We start from the raw sequence: 25,083 nt of genomic DNA, 5'->3' as shown, positions 1-25,083 counted from the left end.
CTTCTTGATGAACCTCAAACGCACTGCGTAACACGAGAATGAACCTCATTGGTTCTCGCAAGTCAAGTGAACATGCTTGAGCTTCCGTTTACCACAACTGATGTGTTGATGAATGTTTATACGTGAATAGAAGCTTAAATTCAATCTGTGATTGTGTCTCTTCAGAGAAAAAAACCCCCACTCAATTCATATGGATTAGTTTTACGTCAGATTTCAGATTTCATCAGAAAGATCTTCATGTGTTCTGAAGTTTTGCAGGTATAAAACGACATGAGGGTGAGTAATTGACAGAATTTTCACTTTTGGCTGAACCATCCCTTTTAAGGGATTTAGGGGGAAAAATATTAACACAAATGTAATCAAACACATCATCATACTATAATGCACAAAAAACAACATAGGTAGTTTTTAGAATGCAGGTTTTTTTACACATTCAAATTACATACTGACACAATATCATGACAAAATAATTGTGCTGTAATTCCATGTACAAGATCCAGTCCCTTGACATACTGTATATACCTTATAAAAACATGAGAATGCACCGTTTTAAGTAATTAAATCACTGATTAAAGTGCCTAATGAAATGTGCTTGCTTAGTTTTTGAAAGAAAACAAAACTGTAGGTTAAAAACATTATTACCCAGTAAAAAAAAAAAAAAAAAAAGATACATATACATAATGTTGTTGGTCCATTCAAGTCTGTCGTTAACGCAAATCCCACAGGCACTTGTCAGAAACCCTCATTAGTATAAAATGGGGCAATCTACAAGAAGGGCCAAAAACAACATTACTGCTTGAGAGGTGTGTAGAAAGATGCTTCACATTCTCAAAAGGGTCACAAGGAAAGTTTGTGCTTTCATGTCGTTAACATGAACAGGCCTTAAATAATTCATGTTTCTAAAAAGTGAAGGGCAAACCAATTATACCATTACTTTTACTGCTGTCCCTGTGGACAAGAAACTTTAAGCGTAAAACAGCAAATGTAAGTATATGTGCTTAGCGCTGAGTGGTTGTTTGGGGAAGTATAATAGGTGTACAAGCTATTCCTGCAAAAGATTCTGGAAAATGAAGATCTCTTTCCCACTCATCCGTCTCTGTATTATAAACTTGCACAATACTTGTGACGTTATTTAGGTGCCAGTTGTATCCTCCAACTATATAGATCTTTTTATCCAGCAAGCAGCAGCCAGCCTCCGACTGACCAGCACGCATTGGACTGACTGTTGTCCATTGATCGGTCTCTGGAATGTAATACTCTACAGCTAGGACATCAAAGCAGCGGTCAACATGGTCCATTCTGCCACCGAGAGCATAAATACGGTTGTTTACACAGATCATAGCATGCAGGACTCTTGGCTCGTTCATGGGACACTTGAAATCCCACTGATCCAAGGCTGGATCATAGCAATGAAGAGTCTTTTTATCCTCCACAGACACCCCATAACCTCCAGAGACGTAGAGTTTCTCTCCACATGTAGCTCCGGCGTGACCCCAGATTCTCCTCTTCAGGGAATCCACATAAGTCCACTCATTTTTCCTTGGACAATAGCACTCTACAGAGGACAAGCTGCCAGATCTGTTGCGTCCCCCTGTAGCATAAAGTTGTCCATGCAGTACGTTAAGCTGAAACTGAATGCGGCTCTCCTGCATGGGTTGGATTCGAAGCCACTGGTTTAGATGGGGGTCATAGCGAAAGCAAATGTCAACTGCGCCCTCTCCACTGCGATACTGCAAATGCTGCCCACCCACGACGTACACAAAATTGTCGAGAACCGACACACATGCATGGCTGCATGCCATCTCCATTTCGGTCAACTCTTTGAACTGTCGCACTGTGATGTCAGGCAGATAGTAAACTTTGCTGCTTACAGTGCGATCATTGTCGGTGTAGGGTGTTCCACCAAAAGTAATAAGCGATGTTACGTCTGAGCGAATGGAAGTTCGAGTTGATTGCATTTCATGCTGTCGGAATGGAAGAATCTGATAATTGAAGGCCTCTAGGAGAAAGTATCGACACTGCACATCCTCCACCATGATGTCGACCGTTTGGACACTGTCCACAATTTCTGACGATCGCATTAGGGGGAAGCGCACGTGGCAGAGCACTTCGCTGGCTGCAGCTCGTCTGGATGCGTCATGCTGCAGCCAGCGGATCGCTGCATGGAACAAGTCGATCTCACTACAGTTCTTCAACTTGTTGCTCTGAAGGAAAAAAACCAGTCGTTCCATTGGAATGTGAAGGAAATCATCCTCCTGTGCTATCTGCAGGAAGTGACGGAATGTGTAAGCATCGACCGACTGTTTAAGTGACGAGAGGCTAAAAGTGGTGGCCATCTGGCCGATATTTAGACAAGTCTCAACACTCATGGCTGATTTCAGGAACTCCTCACAAAGCTCCACCACAGGCACCATCTGCAGGAAGACAGCAGCACCAAGAACATCCTGAATGCAGTCCAAGTCCAAAGTGACCTCAGAACTGTAGGCAAAATCAATAATGTGCTTCAGTCCTCTGGCTGAAAGACCTTTTAGCTCTATGGTGTTTTGGTTTGACTCCTTCATTCCTCCAGTAAACATGGCTCTGTATGGATCAAGAAGAAAAGATTTTACACCTCTGTTCAAATTGTGAAGAAAGAATCTGCAAATTTTTAAGCTAACCCTAAAGTACAAAAGTGACTGCTCAAATTTTTAGCAGCCTTGCTTCTGGAAATAATTTTCCCAGTCATTTTCTAAGTAGGCATAAAAAAATAAAGAATATTAATAATTCTTGAACCAAAAGAAAAAAAAGCCTTGAACCAAAACATTATAAACTTAACAGATATGTTCACACAAGATACGTTTTTCAATTTGTTCAATATGTCTCTGGCTATTTCAGTGCTTTAAAGGGTAATACATTTTCTGAGATGTTAACAGATACCTTTATTTTGAACATCATAGAAGACAATGTTAGTGTTTGTTCAATTTAATAGCAGGAAAAGACTGGTTAATTTTGAGAATTTGTTTTATGCTGTTTACCTCTTCTGGGTTTAAAATCTATGTGGAAGGATGTGATGATCTCACACACTACAGTTGGCAGTTTAACTGCTCAGGACAACAAAGGAACTCACAAAACTAAAAAACAGTCTTTGATCATCCAGGTAACAACACACTGTGTTAAGAAACAAGCAGGGATCGATTGACACTGCTTTGTTAAAAAAATACAAAATGCATCCCTTTTGTAAAACCACCATTCCCCCTTATCATCCTCATTAGATTAACGATGTTGTGTATAATGTAAAACTTATCATGCAAATGAAATATTCTAATTCTCTACATATGGTAATTAACAAACTATAAAAAAACAGTGATCAACTAATCAGAACTCAATACTGTAATAAGCTGTTACAAGGGAATGGTTCAAGCGCATATTTGGGCATTCTTTAAAAAGAAGAGAACTGCAATGTCATCTTTTCACACAGGAAAACTGAGGGACTCATACATAACTATTACATAAGGTGCAAAAATTCACTGATGCATTTCATATACCATACATTCACTATATGGACAAAATAATTGGGACACCTCATAATTCTTGAAGTCAGATGTTTCAATCAGACCCATAACCACAGGAGTACATGAGACATTCTGAAGAGATCAGTGAATTCAAGTGTGGCACTGTGATAAGATGCCACCTGTGCAATAAGTCAGTTTGTGAAATTTCAGCCCTGTGAGATACTCGACTGTAAGTGGTAATATTGGAAAGTGGAAGTGCTTAGGAACAGCAGCAACTCAGCCACGGAGCTTGAAGACCTCGACTCGGGTCACCGAGTGCTGAGGAGCATGGCGCGTAAAAGTCGCCAATGCTCTGCGGGTTTCATAGATGAAGAGTTCCAAACTTCCACTTAACGACTGTATTGAAAAGTACTAATCTTAATATCAGCAAAAAAACTGTGCAGCGGGAGCTTCATGGAATGGGTTTCCAAGGCCGAGAAGCTGCATGCAAGCCTCACATCACCAATTACAGATGGAATGGTGTAAAGCACGCCGCCACTGGACTCTGAATAATAGTTCCATTCCATTCCAGAGTGATGAATCACACTTTTCTGTTTGGCAGTCTGATGACTAGGTCTGGGGTTAGCAGATAGCAGGAGAACATTACTGATCTGACTGCATTGTGCCAACTGTAAAATTAGGAGGGATAGTAGTATCAGGTCAGGTCAGGTTCATTTATTTATACCCGTAGGTAAATTAAGTTCCAGAGAACAAGTTTAGGCTATTTCTCAAAACATATAAACAATTACATCATACAAACAGACAAAACAAGACACTAAAAAACACTTAAACAACCTACTCCATCTTAATACTATTCATGTGATTAATCACTACTGGAACAAAGCTATTTTGAGGACTGTTTTTCATGGGTTGGGCTAAGCCCCTTACTTCCAGTGAACGGAAATTGGAAAGCTTCGGCATTCCAAGACATTTTAGTCAATGATGTGCTTTCAACTTTGTGGGAACAGTTTGGGATGGCCCTTTTCTCTTCCAGCATGACTGTGCCCTAGTGCACAAAGCAAGGTAAAAAAAGACACTGTTGTTTGGTGTGGAAGAACTTGACTGGCCTGAACAGGGCCCTGAACTCAAACACCTTTTGGATGAGCTGGAACAGAGATTGCTAGCCAGGCTTTCTCGTCCAACATCAGTGTCTGACCTCACAAATGCTCTACTGGATGAATGGGCAAATATTCTCACAGAAACACTTCAAAAATCTTGTGGAAAGCCTTCCCACATGTGGAGTGGGAACATTCGCAATAGTGGAAGCTGTTATAGCTACAAAGAAGGGGTCCGACTTCATATTAATGTCTATATATTTAGAATGAAATGTTGGTGTAATGGTCAGGAGTCCCAATATTTTTGTCCATATAATGCATTATATACAGTGCTTGTGAAATTATTCGTACCCGTTAATTTTTGTATAATTTTTTTGTTGCAGCCTAGGGATTGCACAGACTAGTCAACTTTAATGCTCTGCCATAACACTTTAAGCTTGATGTCGACTAGCCAATCGTGCCTATGGAGCGCAACAGGAAATCTTTGAAGTCCCCTTTCACACTCGTTTCCAACAGTTACAATGACAAATAAATGCATACTCAGAGAGCGCTCCACAAGATATGTTTGATTATACCATCTGGATGCTCAAAATTTATCAGGTGAATGCACGTTTTAAACAGCTTATTGTTAATTTAATCACCGTTCTAAACTTATGCGCTGAACAAAGTGTTGAACATTTTAATAGACTTCAGACTTGACTCAGACTCGACCTGAAATGACTTCAGACTTGACTCGACTCAACATAAAGGACCCGTGAATATTTTAAAAACAACTCAAGACTTTAATCCTTAACTACTGATATCAAAGTTATTTGAATGATTGGTTTTATAATATCTGCGTCACATATTATCCTACATGACGTGGTAGGTTGGACCGTTGTCATAGAATTCGATTACGCATGTCTGTGTATTGTGCGCAAAATCTGAAATGTCATAAGAGTCCTATGAAACATGACAGGAGCTTTCATTTGGGTTTATTAACATGTCAAATGGGCAAGATGCAAAGAATGTGGGAAAACAATTAAAGATACCGGAGCTTTTATGAGACATCGCATCCACAAAGGTTAGCCACAATAACTATGAAACGATTAAGCTATTATAATGTGGTGAAGCTGCATATGTCTCCTTTGGATTGCCAGTCTGTTAAAAACACACACAAAAAAAATCTAGCCTTTAAACCTAGCACAAAGTTTTATCAATCTTTTCGTAGTATATGCAGCTTTTCTCTCTCTCTTAATGTGTGTCTAAGAGAAAAAGATGTTAATCAATTCATTACTTAAAGCGCATATTTTAACGTATCGGAATCAGCATGCATACAGCTTTCTATTGACATAAACATTCCGAGGTTTGATATTTTCTGATAATGACTTCTGTCTATAACACCGCTGTATACCAAACTGTGACTGGTGCCATCTTTCATCCACTTAGCGACTGTAAATTACTACTCGTCTTTTGTTTTACCAGGACTTTTGTTTTGTACATTGTTATGGAATATAAAGTTGGATGTACATTATCCCTTACATCTTAGGACCTTTATTATGTGACTCGATTATTGAGAAGCTGTTATGTAGGAGCAATAGCCTTGTGGGTATAGAACAGTGGCGGCAGCATTATGCTTTGGGGGTGTTTTTCAGCAGCAGGAACCCAGGGAGTCATCAGAATAGAAGGAAAGCTGAATGCAGCAAATTACAAAGATATCTGGTCCAGAGCACTCAGAACCTCGGACTGGGCAGATGACTCACCTTTAAACAGGACAATGACCCTAAGCACACAGCCAAGACAATACAAGAAGTGCTTATGGACAACTATGTGAATGTTCCTGAGTGGCCCAGCCAAAGCCTGAACACAATAAAACATCTCTGGATAAAACTAAAAATGTCTGTTCACCGACGGTCCCTATCCAAACCTGACAGAGCTTGAGAGCATCTGCAGAGAAGAACGGCAGAAAATCCCCAAAATGCAGATGTGCACAGCGTGTCACATCATACCCCAAAAAACTTAAAGCTTTTAAGGTGCTTCAACTAATTACTGAGTTAAAGGGTTAGTTCTCCCAAAAATGAAAATTACCCCATGATTTACTCACCCTAAAGCCATCAATATAGGTGCATATGACATTCTTTTTTCAGACGAATACAATCGGAGTTATATAAAAAAAAAAATCTGGCTCTTCCAAGCTTTATAATGGCAGTGAATGGTTGTTTGTTTCTGTTTTGAAGTCCATCCAAGTGCATCCATCCAAAAAGTCCTCCACACCGCTCAGAGGGGTTAATAAAGGCCTTCTGAAGTGAAGTGATGTGTTCGTGTAAGAAAAATATCCATATTTAAAACTTTATTGACTAAAATGACTAGCTTCCGGCAAACGACCGTACGCATACTACGCAAGTCGACTTGTGCCACAAGAGTAACTCGTGACTCATGTATGACGTAGGAGTATCGTAAGTTTAGACGCCTCTCGTGGTTCATACAAATAGGGCTGGGCAACAAACTCAAGCTCCTCCGACATTTCTCTTTAAAAATTGTCTGCTGTTTTTTTTGTTTTGCTCTATCCTCTGCGATTCCGTGTTCGTCATTACGTCCCGGTTCAGGGTCACTCTTCCGCCGTAAATCGACATGTACGGCTGTCTGCCGGAAGCTAGTTCTCTTACGAGAGGTTCTCTCGTATTGCGTAAGTTTAGCTTACGCTACGGGAAAGATTCATCTTCTCGAGATACTGAAGCCAAAAAAGTATCCTTAATTTTGTATTCCTTGTCAACGCAGTGCAGCAGCTAGCACACCATCTCGCGTGCTCATTGGCTGAGGAAGCCGGCCGTCTTCGCCACCTTAAGCCATCCAATGCAACCCGCTCGCCTGCACACATCCGCCGTTCTCGCGGCGACCGGGAGAAATCTCAAGTGAGTATAATGTCAGATTAAGAACGTAAGTTACGTGCCCGCTCACGCTTACTAACAGACACATCGCCTCCGAAAAGACATGCGTGTTTAAGTTTATTCCCTGTCAGTCCCCTTCAAACAGGCTACTGCAGTGGTTCAATTAGCAGCCAACGAGCCGGTTTGTTGACCCTCTCGCCTGCACACAAACGCCGTTTTCACGGCGACCCAGAAAAATCGCAAAAAGAGTATTTAATGTCTGGTCCGGCTCATGCCGTCGGTGTTGTAAGTGTAATGAAAGTGCCCCCCAGTGTTCACCACTACACATAAGCACTCCAAACCTCGCAGAGCACACTCTCATGAAGCGCAGAAAAGCCGCTCGAGTGTTGAATGTAAGAAATGTGTCCACAAGTCTGTGCCCACTATCTGCCCGCTCTGTTACACGATCAAGAAAGCCGGTTATGAATGTAAGTCTCGTGCCCGCCAGAGTGTGTTCACGCTTGCTAACACAAACATCCCCCCGGGCTCCGCCCGCGCGTTTAAGTGTTATCACAAAACGCAAGGCATTAATAAAACGCTCCCCATCCATTATGATCGGGGCGTCAAATACACTTGTAAGTCTAGTGCCCGCGCTCATGCTTACAGGAAGCTTTTCAGCCCGGAGCGCTGCTCGCGCGTCAAAAAGTAAAAAAAAAAAAAAAAAGAATGTTCCCCATCCCTTATGATTGGGACATCTCACATAAATCAGCCGGTCTCGGCTTTCAGCGAGTAGCCATTGCCCAGAACCGAGAGCGCGCGCGCCGCGCTTTCGGCTCCGGGTCAGTTTCACAAAAGAAAGCAGGTTATGAATGTAAGTCTCGTGCTCGCCTGAGTGCGTTCACGCTTGCTAACACTAACCTCCCCCCGGGCTCCGCCCGCGCGTTTAAGTGTTATCACAAAACGCAGGGCATTAATAAAACGCTCCCCATCCATTATGATCGGGGCATCAAATACACTTGTAAGTCTCGTGCCCGCGCACACGCGCTCACGCTTACAGGAAGCTTTCCCGCCCGGAGCGGTGCTCGCGCGTCAAAAAATGACAAAAGAATGTTCCCCATCCCTTATGATTGGGACATCTCACATAAATCAGCCGGTTTCGGCTTTTCAGCGAGCAGCCATTACCCAGAACCGAGGGCATTCCGCGCTTTCGGCTCCGGTTCAGTTTCACAAGCCGGCAAATGGCGGCGGTATGAACCCAGAGGCCATTCGCCCCCTAGCGGCTCACATAGCTGCGTGGGAAACTATCCCAGGGATTTCAGAATGGGTGTTGAGCACAATAAAGCAGGGCTATACACTTCAATTCATTCGCCGTCCCCCGCGCTTTCAAGCCCGGACCGTGACGATAGTGAATGCAGAAGTAGCACACCTACTTCACGTAGAAATAGCAAAGCTGCTGTGCAAAGGGGCTATAGAAAAGGTACCGCCTTCTCTGAGCGAGTCAGGCTTTTACAGCCGATATTTTCTCGTACCCAAGAAGGACGGAGCCTTCAGACCTATCCTAGATCTGAGACATTTGAACTAAGTGCTTGCGAAAAGACCGTTCAAAATGCTTACGACCAGGAAAATCCTCGCGCACGTTTGCCCGAGGGACTGGTTTATTTCTCTAGATCTGAAGGATGCCTATTTTCAGATTCAGATAGTAACCCGTCACAGGCAATTTTTGAGATTCGCCTTCGACGGTCAGGTATATCATTACACCGTCCTGCCGTTCGGCCTGTCCCTGGCACCCTGTACATTTACAAAGTGCATGGACGCGGCGCTCGCCCCCCTGAGAAGTCAGGGGCTGCGAATAATGAACTATCTGGACGATTGGCTGATATTGGCACAGTCAGAGACAGAACTGCTATCTCACAGAACAGTGCTTCTCAGTCATCTGGAAAGCTTGGGTCTCACGGTCAACTGGACCAAGAGCTCATTACTGCCCAGCCAGTCAATTTCCTTTTTAGGAATAGCACTGGACTCGGTGACCATGACGGCTCGTTTATCGACACAGCGCGCGCGCCGTGTTCGCCACCTAGCCGCATCTTTCCAGAAGGGCAGCTTTCTCCCTTTGAAAACATTTCAAAGGATGTTGGGCTGTATGGCATCAGCTGCAGCGGTGCTCCAGCTGGGCCTACTGCGCATGCGCCCGCTCCAACGCTGGTTGAATGCTCGCGTGTCCCGCCGGGTGTCTGGCGGCCAGAAAATCAGAGTGACTCAGGCCTGCATAGCAGCTCTGCAGCCCTGGTTAGTGGCCGATTGGTACCAGCAGGGAGTAATGATGGGAACCATCTCAACTCGGGTTGGGGCGCACTGTTCGAGGGCAGACCGGCCTTTGGCCAGTGGTCAGACCAGGAGAAGGGCTTTCACATAAACTGTCTGGAAATGATAGCGGTCGAGAACACGCTGAAGTGCTTCCTCCCGTTCATACAGGACCAGCATGTTCTTGTCCGCTCGGACAACATGTCTGTGGTATCCCATGTAAACCGTCAGGGCGGTGTCAGATCCAGAAATCTCTGCAATCTGACGGAACGCCTCCTTATTTGGTCTCAGATGCACCTGCGCTCGCTGACAGCGGCGCATGTGCCTGGCCATTTGAACGACGGCCCAGACAAACTGTCCAGGGACAATGTTCCCCCAGGGGAATGGTCCCTGCACCCCAGACGGTCCAGAAACTGTGGCGCCTATTCGGCAGAGCGGAAGTCGACCTATTTCGTCAAAAGACAACGCTTAATGCCCGACGGTCTGTTCGAAGGACGAGGACGCGCTGGCCCAGGTTTGGCCCAGCCTCCCGCTATATGCTTTCCCTCCGGTCTCTCTGTTGCCACAGGTGATCAAGAGAATCAGGGAAACGCGCCACTCGGTGCTCCTCATAGCCCCGTGTTGGGAGAATCAGATTTGGTTCCCGGAACAAGCAGGGCTGTCACATACAGCTCCGTGGCCGAATCCGGTGAGGGCAGATCTCCTCTCTCAGGCTCGCAGCACGATCTGGCATCCCAATCCAGAGCGCTGGTCTCTGCATGCATGGTTGATCAACGGGTACTCGTTGCCCTGCCAGAAGGAGTGATGAACACGATCACGCAGTCTAGAGCCCCTTCCACGAGAAGGCTCTACGCGTCTAAATGGTCGGTTTTCTCTGGATGGTGCACCGACAGAGGTCTGGACCCGCGGACATGCGGGGTGGCGCATCTGCTCACCTTCCTACAAGAGCTGTTGGATAAGGGAAGGTCGCCATCCACGCTCAATGTATACGTGGCGGCCGTGGCAGCGTTCGCAGAATCGACGCACGGCCAGTCATTGGGAAGACACGAGTTGGCCATCCGCTTCCTTAGAGGAGCTAGAAGGATGAATCCGCCGCTCCCCCCGTCGGTTCCCATGTGGGATCTTTCATTGGTCCTCGAGGCCCTGAAAGCTTTTCCATTTGAACCACTAGACACCGTGGGGTTGAAATATCTATCACTGAAAACCGTCTTTCTTACTGCACTGTCGTCAGTAAAACGTGTAGGGGACCTGCATGTGCTGTCTGTCAGCGCGTCGTGTCTTGAGTTCGGACCGAATGACTCTAAAGTCATCCACAGACCTAGACATGGCTATGTCCCTAAAGTGATGGGCACTCCATTCAGAGCGCAAGTTATTTCGTTGTCAGCTCTCCCAGCATCTGACAGCGAAGGTGATGTGAATCTCCTCTGCCCTGTCAGAGCGCTGAGGTTTTACATTACGCGCTCCGCCTCCTTCAGGCGTTCGGAACAGCTTTTTGTTTCGTTTGGTGGGCGCACCAAGGGTCTCGCCTCCTCGAAACAGAGCCTGTCCAGATGGACAGTAGACGCTATAGCGGCCGCTTACGCGTCAAAAAGGTCTCTAATGCCCTCTGGGCATCAGGGCTCATTCCACGAGAGGCGTGGCGTCTTCGTGGGCATGGTCCAGTGGAATTTCTATCCATGACATATGTGTAGCGGCGGGCTGGAGCTCCCCGTCTACCTTTGTCAGGTTTTATAACCTAGAAGTTCCTGCCTTGCAGGCTAAACTGTTGTCAGTCTGAAGGAGAGGTGTATTCTGCCCAGATCTCCTGCTCAGATCACTCTCACATGACTCAGCTCTCCTGGTTGAGCTGCACTAAGTAGGGTATGTGCCATGTGCCTATACAGACCGGCGCGCTGCTCTGTATTCCCTATGTGTGCTTATGTACAAGTGATGGCCCGCGTGGCTGGCCACCTTATTTTTTCCACTTATGGGGTTCCCCTGAAAGCTCGGGGTCTCATGTGGATGCTTGGCGCGCACGGCGTTAACAAACTGTTCCCGTAGCGTAAGCTAAACTTGCGCAATACGAGAGAATCTCTCGTAAGAGAACGATACTCGGTTACTAACGTAACCTCGGTTCTCTCTAGAGAGGGAACGAGTATTGCGTAACCGGCCGTGCTCGCGCCACGAGCGACTTCGCTTCAGTCGACGAAAACCAGGGAAGTCAGCCTACAGCCCCTGGTGTTATACGCTAAGCCACGCCCATTCTGGCGGGCTGTGGCGCTATGAAGGCGCGGGCGCCCTTCATTGGGCGTGACGTCACGCCGGGCTCACTGGTAGGCTGCAGCAGTTGCCCGCAGGGCAGCCAATGAGCATGCGAGATGGCCTGCTCTAGGTCTGCTAGCTGCTGCACTGCGTTGACAAGGAATACAAAATTAAGGATAATTTTTTGGCTTCAGTATCTCGAGAAGATGAATCTTTCCCGTAGCGTAAGCTAAACTTACGCAATACTCGTTCCCTCTCTAGAGAGAACCGAGGTTACGTTAGTAACCGAGTATCGTTATTTTAGTCGATAAAGTTTTAAATATGGATATTTTTCTTAAACGAATGCATCGCTTTACTTCAGAAAACTGTAATTAACCCCCCTGAGCCGTGTGGAGGACTTTTATCATGGATGCATGCACTTTGATGGACTTCAAAACAGAAACAACCATTCACTGCAAACCAAGTTTGGAGGAGCCAGGACATTTTTTTTTATATAACTCCGATTGTATTCGTCTGAAAGAAGAATGTCATATACACCAAGGATGGCTTGAGGATGAGTTATCATGTGGGTGAACTAACCCCTTAAGGGTATGAATACATATGCAATGTAATTATTTTAGGTTTTCCTTTTTAATAAAAAAGGAAAGCGTCTTTCCGCACTCACGGCCAAAGTTGAAGGCTTGCGCTCACTGACGGAGCAGAACATGGAAAATCTAATATTAAGGCTGCAACGTAAAATGTGAAAAAAAAATTAAATTAAGGGCTACAAATACTTTCGGAAGGCACTGTATATGAGCCATGTTACCCCAGCACAAATTTGCTTATGCAATTAGTAACTGTTAACTATTCTTAAATATTTTTGAATCAATTTGTACATTTTAAATTGAGCAAATTTAATACAGCACTTTGGGCCCTGCATCGCACTAGCAGTGGATTGTGATGCGCAGTAGTCGCAAAAATACATTATTAGAGCCTGCGCCCTTCTGTTGACGCTTCAGCTTAATTCCCACAGTTTAACACGGTGTCTCTTTTCGAGGGCTGTGTCCAGTGGAGGTCAAATTTGTCGGCCGCATATGTCATAAAAGGAGTCTTATTTCTGAACAATAACCATTATAAAACTGACCAGTATTCCTAGTGAAGCGTAAATTGTGGTAATTTCTTAATGAATTTGGAATATAGGGGTCAGTTTACTGAAATGAAGCAGCCTCAATGATGTATGCGGCCAACAAATGAGACCTCCGGAGGACACAGCCTTCGAAATGAGACATTTAGTCAATGTATTTATATCCAAAATCTTAAAAACAGGTTGAGAGACTATGATGAATGATTACCTTACAATATACAACGTTAAGCAGGTGCAAAGGACTTTATGTACATGAAATACATTTAGCATATCTCTATTGCTGACATACTAGTTATTATCTCTCTGCATGCCAACTAGGGCTGCACTATAAATCGTTTTAGCATCGATATCACAATGTGCGCATCCACAGTCACATTGCAAGATGTGCAATGTCAAGTATAATGATCATATTAATCATTATATGATTAACCAGCAACAACCCAGCAGCCATATCACCCTGAAGCCCAAGACTGGTTGCTCACTGAAGCTAAGCAGGGTTGAGCCCGGTCAGTACCTGGATGGGAGACCTCCTGGGAAAACTAGGTTTCTGCCGGAGGAGGTGTTAGTAAGGCCAGCAGGGGGCGCTCACCCTGTGGTCTGTGTGGGTCCTAACGCCCCTCGCATAGTGACGGGGACACTATACGGTCAAAGAGCACTGTCCTTCAGATGAGACGTTAAACTGAGGTCTTGACTCTCTGTGGTCATTAAAAATCCCAGGATGTCCTTTGGAAAAAGAGTAGGGGTTTAACCCCAGAATCCTGGCCAAATTTGCCCAGTGGCCTCTGTCCATCATGGCCTCCTAATCATCCCCATATATTTATACTGATTATCTCTATCACTCTGTTTCCTCTCCACCAGTAAGCTGGTGTGTGGTGGGCATTCAGGAGCAATATGGCTCCCGTCGCATCATCCAGGTCGATGCTGCACATTGGTGGTGGTTGAGGAGATTCCCACTTCCATATGTAAAAGTGCTTTGAGTACCTAGAAAAGCACTATATAAATGTAACACATTATTATTATTATTATATTGGATCTGTTCATTCGGTCTTAAAGTGACAGCAGCCAGCATTTACCTGCTGCTGTCTGTGTCATAGATGTTAATCACACAACCAGATACAAAGAGAAAATGACTTTTGTAGCTTTAACAAAGATTAATTTAAATGTATACAGTGAAGACTATGCAGTGTTATTTTACATTTGATTATTCAAATGAATACAGTTAGACATACCTGTTTATTTAATTTGTATCTTTGTTTTATTGTATTTATTTTGTCCGTTGTTTTACTCTAAAATCACCCCAATCATTTTATAATAATCATTTTTCCCAATAGAGCTTTTCCAGTCATCTGGTGAAATTGTTCTCAATCTCAATATATATATATATCAGAAAAACAAAATGTCGCATTAACAGTTTTTCCCAATATCATGCAGTCCTAAACATGAGGTTTAGTAATGATGACATAACAATCATTTTATATGAATTATCCCTTTAACATTTCATGCAAACTACTCAATAGTGGTTATGCCTGTAGTTCAAAGGGCTAATGAACTTCAAGCATCAGTCATTTTTGGGCTTGTGCTCAAATTTGTGGAGTGTACACAACAGCCTTATCTATTCTGGATCCTTCCTGGTATTTCATTCTGCTTTTGGTGCTTTAATGCCACCAAATGTTCTGGTTTGTGTCTCTGTAGTGTCTCATTTGACCCGCAGCTTATAACTTATTAGTCATCAGCACATTTTCATAACTGAACAAAGAGCAAAACGTATAACTTTTAATTTAACACCTCATGAGATTATATTAGGTTTGTGTATTAATTGGGTTTGTATCTTTAATTTATGTCTAATAGTTTTGATCTATATGTTAGTGTACTCCTTAAAAGGGCATAACATGAGAAATCCTTGATTTTTTATGGGATTATTTTTGTGCCTGTAATATAAAACATATCTTTTCAAGAAATGAATGAAAATATAAATTGAAACTGAATTAAATGTCTCTGAAAGGGAAAACAATAAATCGCAGGCAAATTTTTTTATTTTGTTTTAATATACTGCATGCTTTACTAACTGTTTTCCTCTCTTTCTTTCGTTGATCTGTACTTACAAATGGCTTCCAGAGTTTTAATTTAAGCTTCTGAAGTTTTCGTTTACGCTCCCCATTCTGACACATAACTCTCGTGGGCCCGGGGAAACAGCCGTGTGTTCTCATTGGCTACTGAGATTTTGATTGACAGATTCTTGACCTGGAAGTGAAGACGTCAATGTTATTTACATGTGAATGTCTGTAAGCGGCTTCCCATTTCATTTTAGTGATATAAAATTAGGAGTTTTTTATTTTATCTGTATTTACGGCTACACTACATTGTTGAGATGAGTTCCTAGGAATAGGACTGACGAATAATATCGTCATTATCATCAATCGTCATTATCAGGATAATGGAGATGTTGGAGACAGTCATCTAAGTCAGTATTTTTTTAGTAAAAAAGGGGGAGAGGTATTTTAGAGCTCATTGAGAGCCCACAACATTATACAGCAGTGCTGTATTTATTTGGCCCAATCATTACACAAACTTATCTGCATACAATTACAGTCTTTCTTCGATTACATCGTGTTTGCTTTTTCATGTTCTTAGGTTTTGCACCTAAGGAGGTTCAGTAATTAATAATAGAATTCTTATCATGCGTCACATTTTTTAATAACTTTTATCTAGTTTTATTTTGTAGCCTGAAAATCCTTTTCAAACAGGCTGATCGATAAAGTAATTAATTTGTTTAAAATGAATAGCTGACGTCTTCAATTTGTATTGTTAGACTAGTATAATACTTCTCCTTTTGCATGGAGTTGAGAAACGTTTCCATAAACAAAATTCTGAAGCTGACCCAGAGGATAGAGTGGTGTAATAGAGATCCACTGTCCCCATTAGACAGGAATCTTACTTCAGACACGACACATCACTTTTGAATGACTGGGATCTTGATCTTCAGACCCTGGATATAATGCAAATATTTGAATTTCTTTGGAGCTCTAGATTAAAACAAACAGTTCACAAGAACAGAAGAGCTTGCACTTTATTCTTGTGAGTCTAAACTTATCTTGGATTAACACCCACATCATATGCATGTTAAGGAGATAGTCCACCCAAAAATAAATATTCTGTCATCTTTTACATTTACATTTATTCATTTAGCTGACGGTTTTATCCAAAGCGACTTACAATTGCTATACATGTCATAGAGCGCATGCATCTGGAGCAACTAGGGGTTAAGTGTCTCACTCAGGGACACACTGGAGTCTCGCAGTGGATTCAAACCCGGGTCTCCCACACCAAAAGCACGTGTCTTATCAACTGCGCCATCACCACCCCTTTTACCCACCCTCATGCCACCCCAGATCCATATGAAACACGAATGAAGAGAATCCTGCTGTGAGTCCATATAGTAATGCAAGTTAATGGGTATTTAATAGTTGACACTTTAAAATCCACACAGCGACTGTGATGGGTTATCCATTCAACCCCAGTGGATGAATCAATGTCTTCTGAAGTAAAACAACAGATAACAAAAATACTAATAATTTTTTTTAAACAACCATTCAATGCACAACTGTCATAAGCAATTGGCTACTACTTGTATATGGGTTCATGGAGATGGATTATTTTCTTAAAAATCTTTGTGTTAATATGAAGAAAGAAAATCTGGAATGGTGAGTAAATAATGACAGAATTTTCATTTTTTGGGCAGAGTATCTGTTTAAAGACTTATGTACTCCATTACAATGTACACAGTCACTGCTTTGTTACATTTACTGTAAAAAGAACTGTAGAACTGTTCAAATGATCATTGCATCATATTTTATCATTTTAAAATATATGAATTTTACACAAATGTTGTACTTGTGTGAATTTTTAGCACTATATGTGTATAATGAGAATACTGAGTTCTTTCCTGTCACAACATCCAAGAATTTTACTTTCATAATTATGTAGTGACAAAAATAATATAATTACCTATCCTTGAAGGTCTGTACCATCTGACAGCAAGCCACATGGTTGCAATTTTCATATTGTTTGAATTTTTCAGAATTTAGGTATCATTAATTGTGATGGTGTAAGTGCATATGCTAACAATGGGTAGTGTGATGGCCAGGGTTCCTAACTTTGAATATCATGTAAGAGTTAGACTTTTTTGATGGCTGGAAATATCACACATGTCTATGACACTAATATTATCATGTAAGAGTGAGACTTTCTTGATGGCTGGAAATATCACACATGTGTATGACACTAATATTATATTTAAATTGTTACATCACAATCTAATCAAAGCCTACAAAGCAGAAAAAAATAGCATGTAGCCTTATCAGGAACAAATAAATATTCTCTGAAAGCATTGGACATCATTATTATTATACAGTATTTTATTGTACTACAATTATACCTCTAGACATTAATTTTCTATTGCGCAGACAAATACTGCTCCTGAAAGCTTATGCTGACAAATTAGTAGTAGGAGATATCGAATCGCCTAACTTTATATCACTAAAATTAAATAGGAAGCCGCTTACAGACGCTCACAGACGCTCACAGACGCTCTTCCGGTTTCAAAGACATTTTATTCAGTGTCCATTTATATTTTAATTTGTTTCTCGAAAGGTTACTACGTTCAATATTAAAGGCACAAAAATAATCCCATATTTTTTTTGGCATATAAGAGTTTTTTGTACCATTAAAATATCCAAGTTTTGTAGCTTAAAGTACAAAAAGAGTATACATTTAACCAAGCTCCAAAAATAGCTTGTTTGGATATTGAGGGATCTTTTTAATATGATGAATATACTGATGAATATTTGGCCCACTGGCACTCAAGTCTCTTAACACGTCAAAAGCAAATAGAACCCAATGTAATCACTGACGCCGAATACAGTATACCGGTTACATTTCTGATGTACTCCATGTGCTTTAGCTGCTCCCGACAAAAGGACAAATGGAAGAGTAAAGGGACATTTGCTTTGATGCGTCCAGTTTAAAAACCATGCTAGCATCTGTACAGCCTTCAGAAGGATGCCAGCGTCAGGAACTGGCAGATTATTTTAATGGCGTTTTTTGTGAATATACAACTTTTTTTTTTAAGACAAAAACCACAAAAAAAACCAAAAAAAAACTATATCTATATATCTAAGTCTATATATGCAGTAGTCAGGTCGTTTAATTGGGTCATCAATAAGAACAAGGATTAACCTTGTCAATTATTTCTCGATTTACAGCTCAGTTGGCTGGTGTTAACAAACTGTGTATATCTCACCTGAAGTAGTCACTGCAGGAGGCCAAAACCGCTTTGTGAACCTTGAAGCACTCGTTGTCAATGGCCAGAACCACATCCAGCAACTGACCTTGATCACGCAACGCGGACAACCCCCTCAGGAGAGTGTTGCTGTGGCTTGGGGCCGAGAAAGTACAACGGAGCGTGCTATTCTTGTTGTTAGCCATGCTGGAAAAAAAAGAGAATCAGTTTACGAGGAATTGTATCTCTCACCACTCCCTGATCATTGTCTCTGGCTAAACAGCACATATAACTTCAGAAGTAGCTTGATGAGTTTGCCGTTTCCTGACGCTCCACCAATTGGTCTCAGTTTCTAAACTGACGCATCAACATGATCCCTGTAATAGCACTTACTTTTAAATTATTCAAAAGACTGGATAAAGAACCTATTTGGATACAGAACCCATAAGCTCCACAAAAACCAAGCAACAAGCAATCGTTGGAATTTTACTGACTAATCTTGATGGAATCACTTTTGCAACTTTAATAAGGATTAATCCATAGTATTTATAAAAAAAGAAAACCATGCAGACTTATTTTACATTTGATTGCAATTTCTGTTCCAGAAATTTGTCCAGTTGTATTTATTTTAGCCATTGCTAATTAGTTTATTTGTTCTTATTTTAATTCTGACTGTTTACTTTTCTTTAATAATGTTTGAAATGTCTATTACTTAGTCTAGTTGTTTTTGTTCATGGTATTCAGCTGCAACAGAGACACAAAGGCTGGCACAAAAAATCCAATCTTTTACTCACATCTGACACAGATCGGAATTTGTTGCACACGTGCAAACACAAAAATCCACACGAGATCCGATTTGTTTGCTTTCGATCTGAGCCACTTCCAAATGTTCAATCAGATACATATCCAATATCTGGACATCCGACCTACGTCTAAACACGCATATCCGATTCCCCTTTGAATTCCAAGCCACCACAAGGCAAGGACGACACGTTTATTCATAAAGATAGATTTTTAATGTCGTATTATAAGGCAGACGTGCCTGTATGCACTCGCTTACAGCTTTTTATTGAGGTGGGAACTTTATATTTATCTTTGTAAAGAAAATAAATTGCACGGACACAGAAACATTATATTTCTTAGCAATCAGGTGATAACTTCGCTGTAATTAAACCAACAAGCTTCACTATTTTTGACATACAGGTCCTTCTCAAAAAATTAGCATATTGTGATAAAGTTCATTATTTTCCATAATGTAATGATAAAATTTAAACTTTCATATATTTTAGATTCATTGCACACCAACTGAAATATTTCAGGTCTTTTATTGTTTCAATACTGATGATTTTGGCATACAGCTCATGAAAACCCAAAATTCCTATCTCAAAAAATTAGCATATTTCATCCGACCAATAAAATAAGTTTTTTTAATACAAAAAAAGTTAACCTTCAAATAATTATGTTCAGTTATGCACTCAATACTTGGTCGGGAATCCTTTTGCAGAAATGACTGTTTCAATGCGGCGTGGCATGGAGGCAATCAGCCTGTGGCACTGCTGAGGTGTTATGGAGGCCCAGGATGCTTCGATAGCGGCCTTAAGCTCATCCAGAGTGTTGGGTCTTGCGTCTCTCAACTTTCTCTTCACAATATCCCACAGATTCTCTATGGCAGGCCAATTGAGCACAGTAATACCATGGTCAGTAAACCATTTACCAGTGGTTTTGGCACTGTGAGCAGGTGCCAGGTCGTGCTGAAAAATTAAATCTTCATCTCCATAAAGCTTTTCAGCAGATGGAAGCATGAAGTGCTCCAAAATCTCCAGATAGCTAGCTGCATTGACCCTGCCCTCGATAAAACACAGTGGACCAACACCAGCAGCTGACATGGCACTCCAGACCATCACTGACTGTGAGTACTTGACACTGGACTTCAGGCATTTTGGCATTTCCTTCTCCCCAGTCTTCCTCCAGACTCTGGCACCTTGATTTCCGAATGACATGCAAAATTTGCTTTCATCCGAAAAAAGTACTTTGGACCACTGAGCAACAGTCCAGTGCTGCTTCTCTGTAGCCCAGGTCAAGCGCTTCTGCCGCTGTTTCTGGTTCAAAAGTGGCTTGACCTGGGGAATGCGGCACCTGTAGCCCATTTCCTGAACAGGCTGGGAGTTTTTAAAAGCCTCAGGAATCTTTTGCAGGTGTTTAGAGTTAATTAGTTGATTCAGATGATTAGGTTAATAGCCTGTTTAGAGACCCTTTTCATGATATGCTAATTTTTTGAGATAGGAATTTTGGGTTTTCATGAGTTGTATGCCAAAATCATCAGTATTAAAACAATAAAAGACCTAAAATATTTCAGTTGGTGTGCAATGAATCTAAAATATATGAAAGTTTAATTTTTATCATTACATTATGGAAAATAATTAACTTTATCACAATATGCTAATTTTTTGAGAAGGACCTGTAATTCTAATGTACATTAGGCTGAAACAATTAATCAATAAAAACGATTATAATGAAAATCAACAAATGAAATTGATTAGCCGTGTCTGTGTGTTGTGAAATAAAACATTTCTATGGACAAAACGCATATGGAAAATAGTGGAGGACACAGAGTGAACTGTTACGGGACAGGTGCATGACCCAAACCAAAACATGCGGATGCTTTATATTAAAAGTGAAGTAAGCGATTTCTGATAATTGCTGTTGATTATTTAAATCACCACCCAAACAAACAATTTTGTGAATATATGTTAGATGTCTGTTCTGTGTGTGCTGAAAAAAAGGTGTTTGTACATAATCCTGGCTGTGTAAATAGGAGAAAAAACAAAGTGGATCAGATCGAGCACCACAACTCTTGTCTCCAATCAGCAATAGTGGGTGAGTGAGCAGGTGGGACATTTGTTAAAAGACTGAAGAAAGTGAAATGGCTGAAATATTATCAAAGAGAAAAAAGTCAGCGGTTAATATTGGAAAAGTTTTCCAGCATTGGAGAGATGTTAGAGAGGGTAGGCCTGAAAACGGGTGCCGGGGTTGCTTTGTTTCTGCTCGATATACGAGTAACATTGGTTTTGCCATGTTTCACATAACCAAGATATGCTGTTGTAGTTGTTGAATCACAAATGATTCACGCATATTAATGGGGGTGGACCAATAAAGGGAGGGCTCGGTTTCTTCTGGTTTGGGGTGTTTTTGTCTGGGTGTCAATTTCAAATATCAACAGTGTTTCTACACCTTGAAGAGCTTCAACCCAAAGCCTAAGCAATTACCACGGCTTGCCCTGTCCTGCTTTGACAGATGAATGTGCTGTTTAATGCTTTTGAGGCATGTTTTCCTCAAAGCATAACTTACATTTTACAGTTATATCCTAATCTCATTTTGTAATCGTATTTTAATGAGAACAGTAACAGTAAAGGGACTATTGTTGGAGTAGCCTATAAATGTAAAATCATAAGGCTACTATGTTCAGTCGAATAAATGTGCGTTCCTCATACCTTATACAAGTTAACATTATGTTCTTTTGTTTCTGTTCATTACAATTTTTGATTGATTTTAACTTCTGCTTTAAAATGGTAAATAATCAGTAGATTTTTTTTGGTTTAGAATGTAGTGTATATATATATATATATATATATATATATATATATATATACAAACATATATATGTACAGGTCCTTCCCAAAAAATTAGCATATTGTGATAAAGTTCATTATTTTCCATAATGTAATGATAAAAATTAAACTTTCATATATTTTAGATTCATTGCACACCAACTGAAATATTTCAGGTCTTTTATTGTTTTAATACTGATGATTTTGGCATACAGCTCATGAAAACCTAAAATTCCTATCTCAAAAAAATTAACATATCACGAAAAGGGTCTCTAAACGAGCTATTAACCTAATCATCTGAATCAACGAATTAACTCTAAACACCTGCAACAGATTCCTGAGGCTTTTAAAAACTCCCAGCCTGTTTTATTTCTCAAAACCGCAATCATGGGTAAGACTGCCGACCTGACTGCTGTCCAGAAGGCCATCATTGACACCCTCAAGCAAGAGGGTAAGACACAGAAAGAAATTTCTGAACAAATAGGCTGTTCCCAGAGTGCTGTATCAAGGAACCTCAGTGGGAAGTCTGTGGGAAGGAAAAAGTGTGGCAAAAAACGCTGCACAACGAGAAGATGTGACCGGACCCTGAGGAAGATTGTGGAGAAGGACCGATTCCAGACCTTGGGGGACCTGCGGAAGCAGTGGACTGAGTCTGGAGTAGAAACATCCAGAGCCACCGTGCACAGGCGTGTGCAGGAAATGGGCTACAGGTGCCGCATTCCCCAGGTCAAGCCACTTTTGAACCAGAAACAGCGGCAGAAGCGCCTGACCTGGGCTACAGAGAAGCAGCACTGGACTGTTGCTCAGTGGTCCAAAGTACTTTTTTCGGATGAAAGCAAATTTTGCATGTCATTCGGAAATGAAGGTGCCAGAGTCTGGAGGAAGACTGGGGAGAAGGAAATGCCAAAATGCCTGAAGTCCAGTGTCAAGTACCCACAGTCAGTGATGGTCTGGGGTGCCATGTCAGCTTCTGGTGTTGGTCCACTGTGTTTTATCAAGGGCAGGGTCAATGCAGCTAGCTATCAGGAGATTTTGGAGCACTTCATGCTTCCATCTGCTGAAAAGCTTTGTGGAGATGAAGATTTCATTTTTCAGCACGACCTGGCACCTGCTCACAGTGCCAAAACCACTGGTAAATGGTTTACTGACCATGGTATTACTGTGCTCAATTGGCCTGCCAACTCTCCTGACCTGAACCCCATAGAGAATCTGTGGGATATTGTGAAGAGAAAGTTGAGAGACGCAAGACCCAACACTCTGGACGAGCTTAAGGCCGCTATCGAAGCATCCTGGGCCTCCATAACACCTCAGCAGTGCCACAGGCTGATTGCCTCCATGCCACGCCGCATTGAAGCAGTCATTTCTGCAAAAGGATTCCCGACCAAGTATTGAGTGCATAACTGAACATAATTATTTGAAGGTTGACTTTTTTGTATTAAAAACACTTCTTTTATTGGTCGGATGAAATATGCTAATTTTTTGAGATAGGAATTTTGGGTTTTCATGAGCTGTATGCCAAAATCATCAGTTTTAAAACAATAAAAGACCTGAAATATTTCACTTGGTGTGCAATGATTCTAAAATATATGAAAGTTTAATTTTTATCATTACATTATGGAAATTAATTAACTTTATCACAATATGCAATTTTTTTGAGAAGGACTTGTATATATATAAACACACACACACATCCTTTTTTGAACAAACAATGTATAGCCTACACAGATATATTCCCTATTTTTATTTTCATAGTCTTCATATTTAAATTTTTTTTGAGAACAACATTGGGCAGGAAATGTAAAATATAATTTTGTATAATTTGTGGATTTTTTTATCTGATTAATCGATTAATCAATGAAATAATCAACAGATTAATCGATTAACAAACTAATCATTAGTTGCAGCCCTAATGTACAGTATAAATAATGGGTACTAATTTAAAAATTTGCTAAAGATTACATTAAACACTCTTAATAAATTATTAGTGTTTTAAAATATTAATCTTTAATGAGTTTTGAAAGGCAATCTAAACGTAAAAATAGGGGAAAGAGCATGCACAATGCCAACTTCCAATTTATGTCTAACTGATATCAATAAATGTAAAAAAAAACTCTTCATTTCGCTCAATTACCAAAACAGGACAGATAAAATGCAATTCCTACACAGCTGGTTATGTGATGTAAACATGGCTGAGCCCATAATAGGCGACCCACTCCATGCAGAACAAACACAATTTTTTCTAGAAAAATTGTGTATGAAACCTTCTTCATTACATATGTTGGGGTAAATATCACTGTAATGATATTTTTCAAAAGTGCTTTTCATTTCTTTACGTATAACACTTTAACAAAACATTACTGAGTGTGCACCTAATATCCAAAAACTGTCTAAAAAAAGACTGAATAATAAAACCAATAAATTTAGTTTTCTTTACTAATATAGCACTTAACCCTGTTGAATTTTGGAGCAACCCCTCTCTATGCAAGCATCAAACGCATCGCATGCTACATCCATGCTTACCTGCTTTGAGCTCGATTCACAGAGAACTCCACACCATCTGACTCCGCCATGCTCAGCGAGGATGAGGATGAGGAAGGTCATCATGTGCAGAAGCCCAAATAACCGCTAACCATTCTCAATCTTAATAAACTATAGGGAATACAACATGCCAATGACAAAAACAACAACAACAACCCATATCATACATACAGTTTCAAGTGCATAGGCTGCTACTACGAGACAATGAGAGCATTAGAAAGGAAAGTAATGATTTCAACTGCATTAATATTGTAGGGCCTGAACACTAGTAGAGTTGTTCAGCTCACCTGCACGCGCCACTCACCCTCTGCTCGACCCCGGGGTTTCAGCTGCGCGCTCACGAGCACACTACTCACGAGCTCCTTCGCATTACATCTGCCCCAACATGACACAGCTAATCAGAATAAAGCACGTGTATTCGTGTAATTACATTTTCATGGGGGGAATTCATACCTAGCCTGGCGAGTTTGTTGCAATGTTTTTATCATACATAATCTCTCTCGCTATTTTCGCTGTCATAAAGCGCAGTTCTTGACGTAGGGGCGTGGTCATTTCCTTTTCCA

At 41.2% G+C, this 25,083-nt stretch overlaps 1 protein-coding gene across 6 annotated transcripts; it reads right to left on the bottom strand.

The window, feature by feature from the left end:
* Nucleotides 1-402: 402 nt before the first annotated feature.
* On the bottom strand, nt 403-25,082 carry klhl26 (kelch-like family member 26). Of its 6 annotated transcripts, none has more exons than XM_077202738.1 (5): nt 24,974-25,082; nt 24,808-24,895; nt 24,503-24,631; nt 18,396-18,581; nt 403-2,580 (listed from the first exon to the last, which is right to left on the bottom strand). In XM_077202738.1, the coding sequence occupies exons 3-5, from the start codon at nt 24,550-24,552 to the stop codon at nt 999-1,001; spliced, it is 1,818 nt and encodes a 605-aa protein (XP_077058853.1). In that variant the 5' UTR covers nt 24,553-24,631; nt 24,808-24,895; nt 24,974-25,082; the 3' UTR covers nt 403-998. The 6 variants fall into 6 exon arrangements, with proteins under 6 accessions (XP_077058853.1, XP_077058858.1, XP_077058856.1 ...); XM_077202743.1 differs by having other exon boundaries at nt 24,825-24,895; XM_077202741.1 differs by having other exon boundaries at nt 24,503-24,622; nt 24,974-25,070.
* Between the last annotated feature and the right edge of the window lies 1 nt (nt 25,083).

The sequence above is a fragment of the Siphateles boraxobius genome, unplaced genomic scaffold (assembly GCF_051911475.1).
Source record: "Siphateles boraxobius isolate OS27281-9 unplaced genomic scaffold, OSU_SipBor_1 5, whole genome shotgun sequence".
NCBI lineage: Eukaryota > Metazoa > Chordata > Actinopteri > Cypriniformes > Leuciscidae > Siphateles > Siphateles boraxobius.
The sequence above is the reverse complement of the archived record's forward strand: the minus strand, read 5'-3'. Positions and strand labels throughout refer to the sequence as shown.

What these genes read in the sequence shown, in the direction of transcription:
- klhl26 (XM_077202740.1), bottom strand. Translation starts at nt 24,552, where the DNA reads ATGGCGGAGTCAGATGGTGTGGAGTTCTCTGTGAATCGAGCTCAAAGC. An exon ending in GTGAATCGAGCTCAAAGCAG is followed by an intron (nt 18,582 to 24,502) that starts GTAAGCATGGAT and finishes TTTTTTTTCCAG; the next exon opens with CATGGCTAACAACAAGAATA. An exon ending in TCCTGCAGTGACTACTTCAG is followed by an intron (nt 2,581 to 18,395) that starts GTGAGATATACA and finishes TGATCCATACAG; the next exon opens with AGCCATGTTTACTGGAGGAA.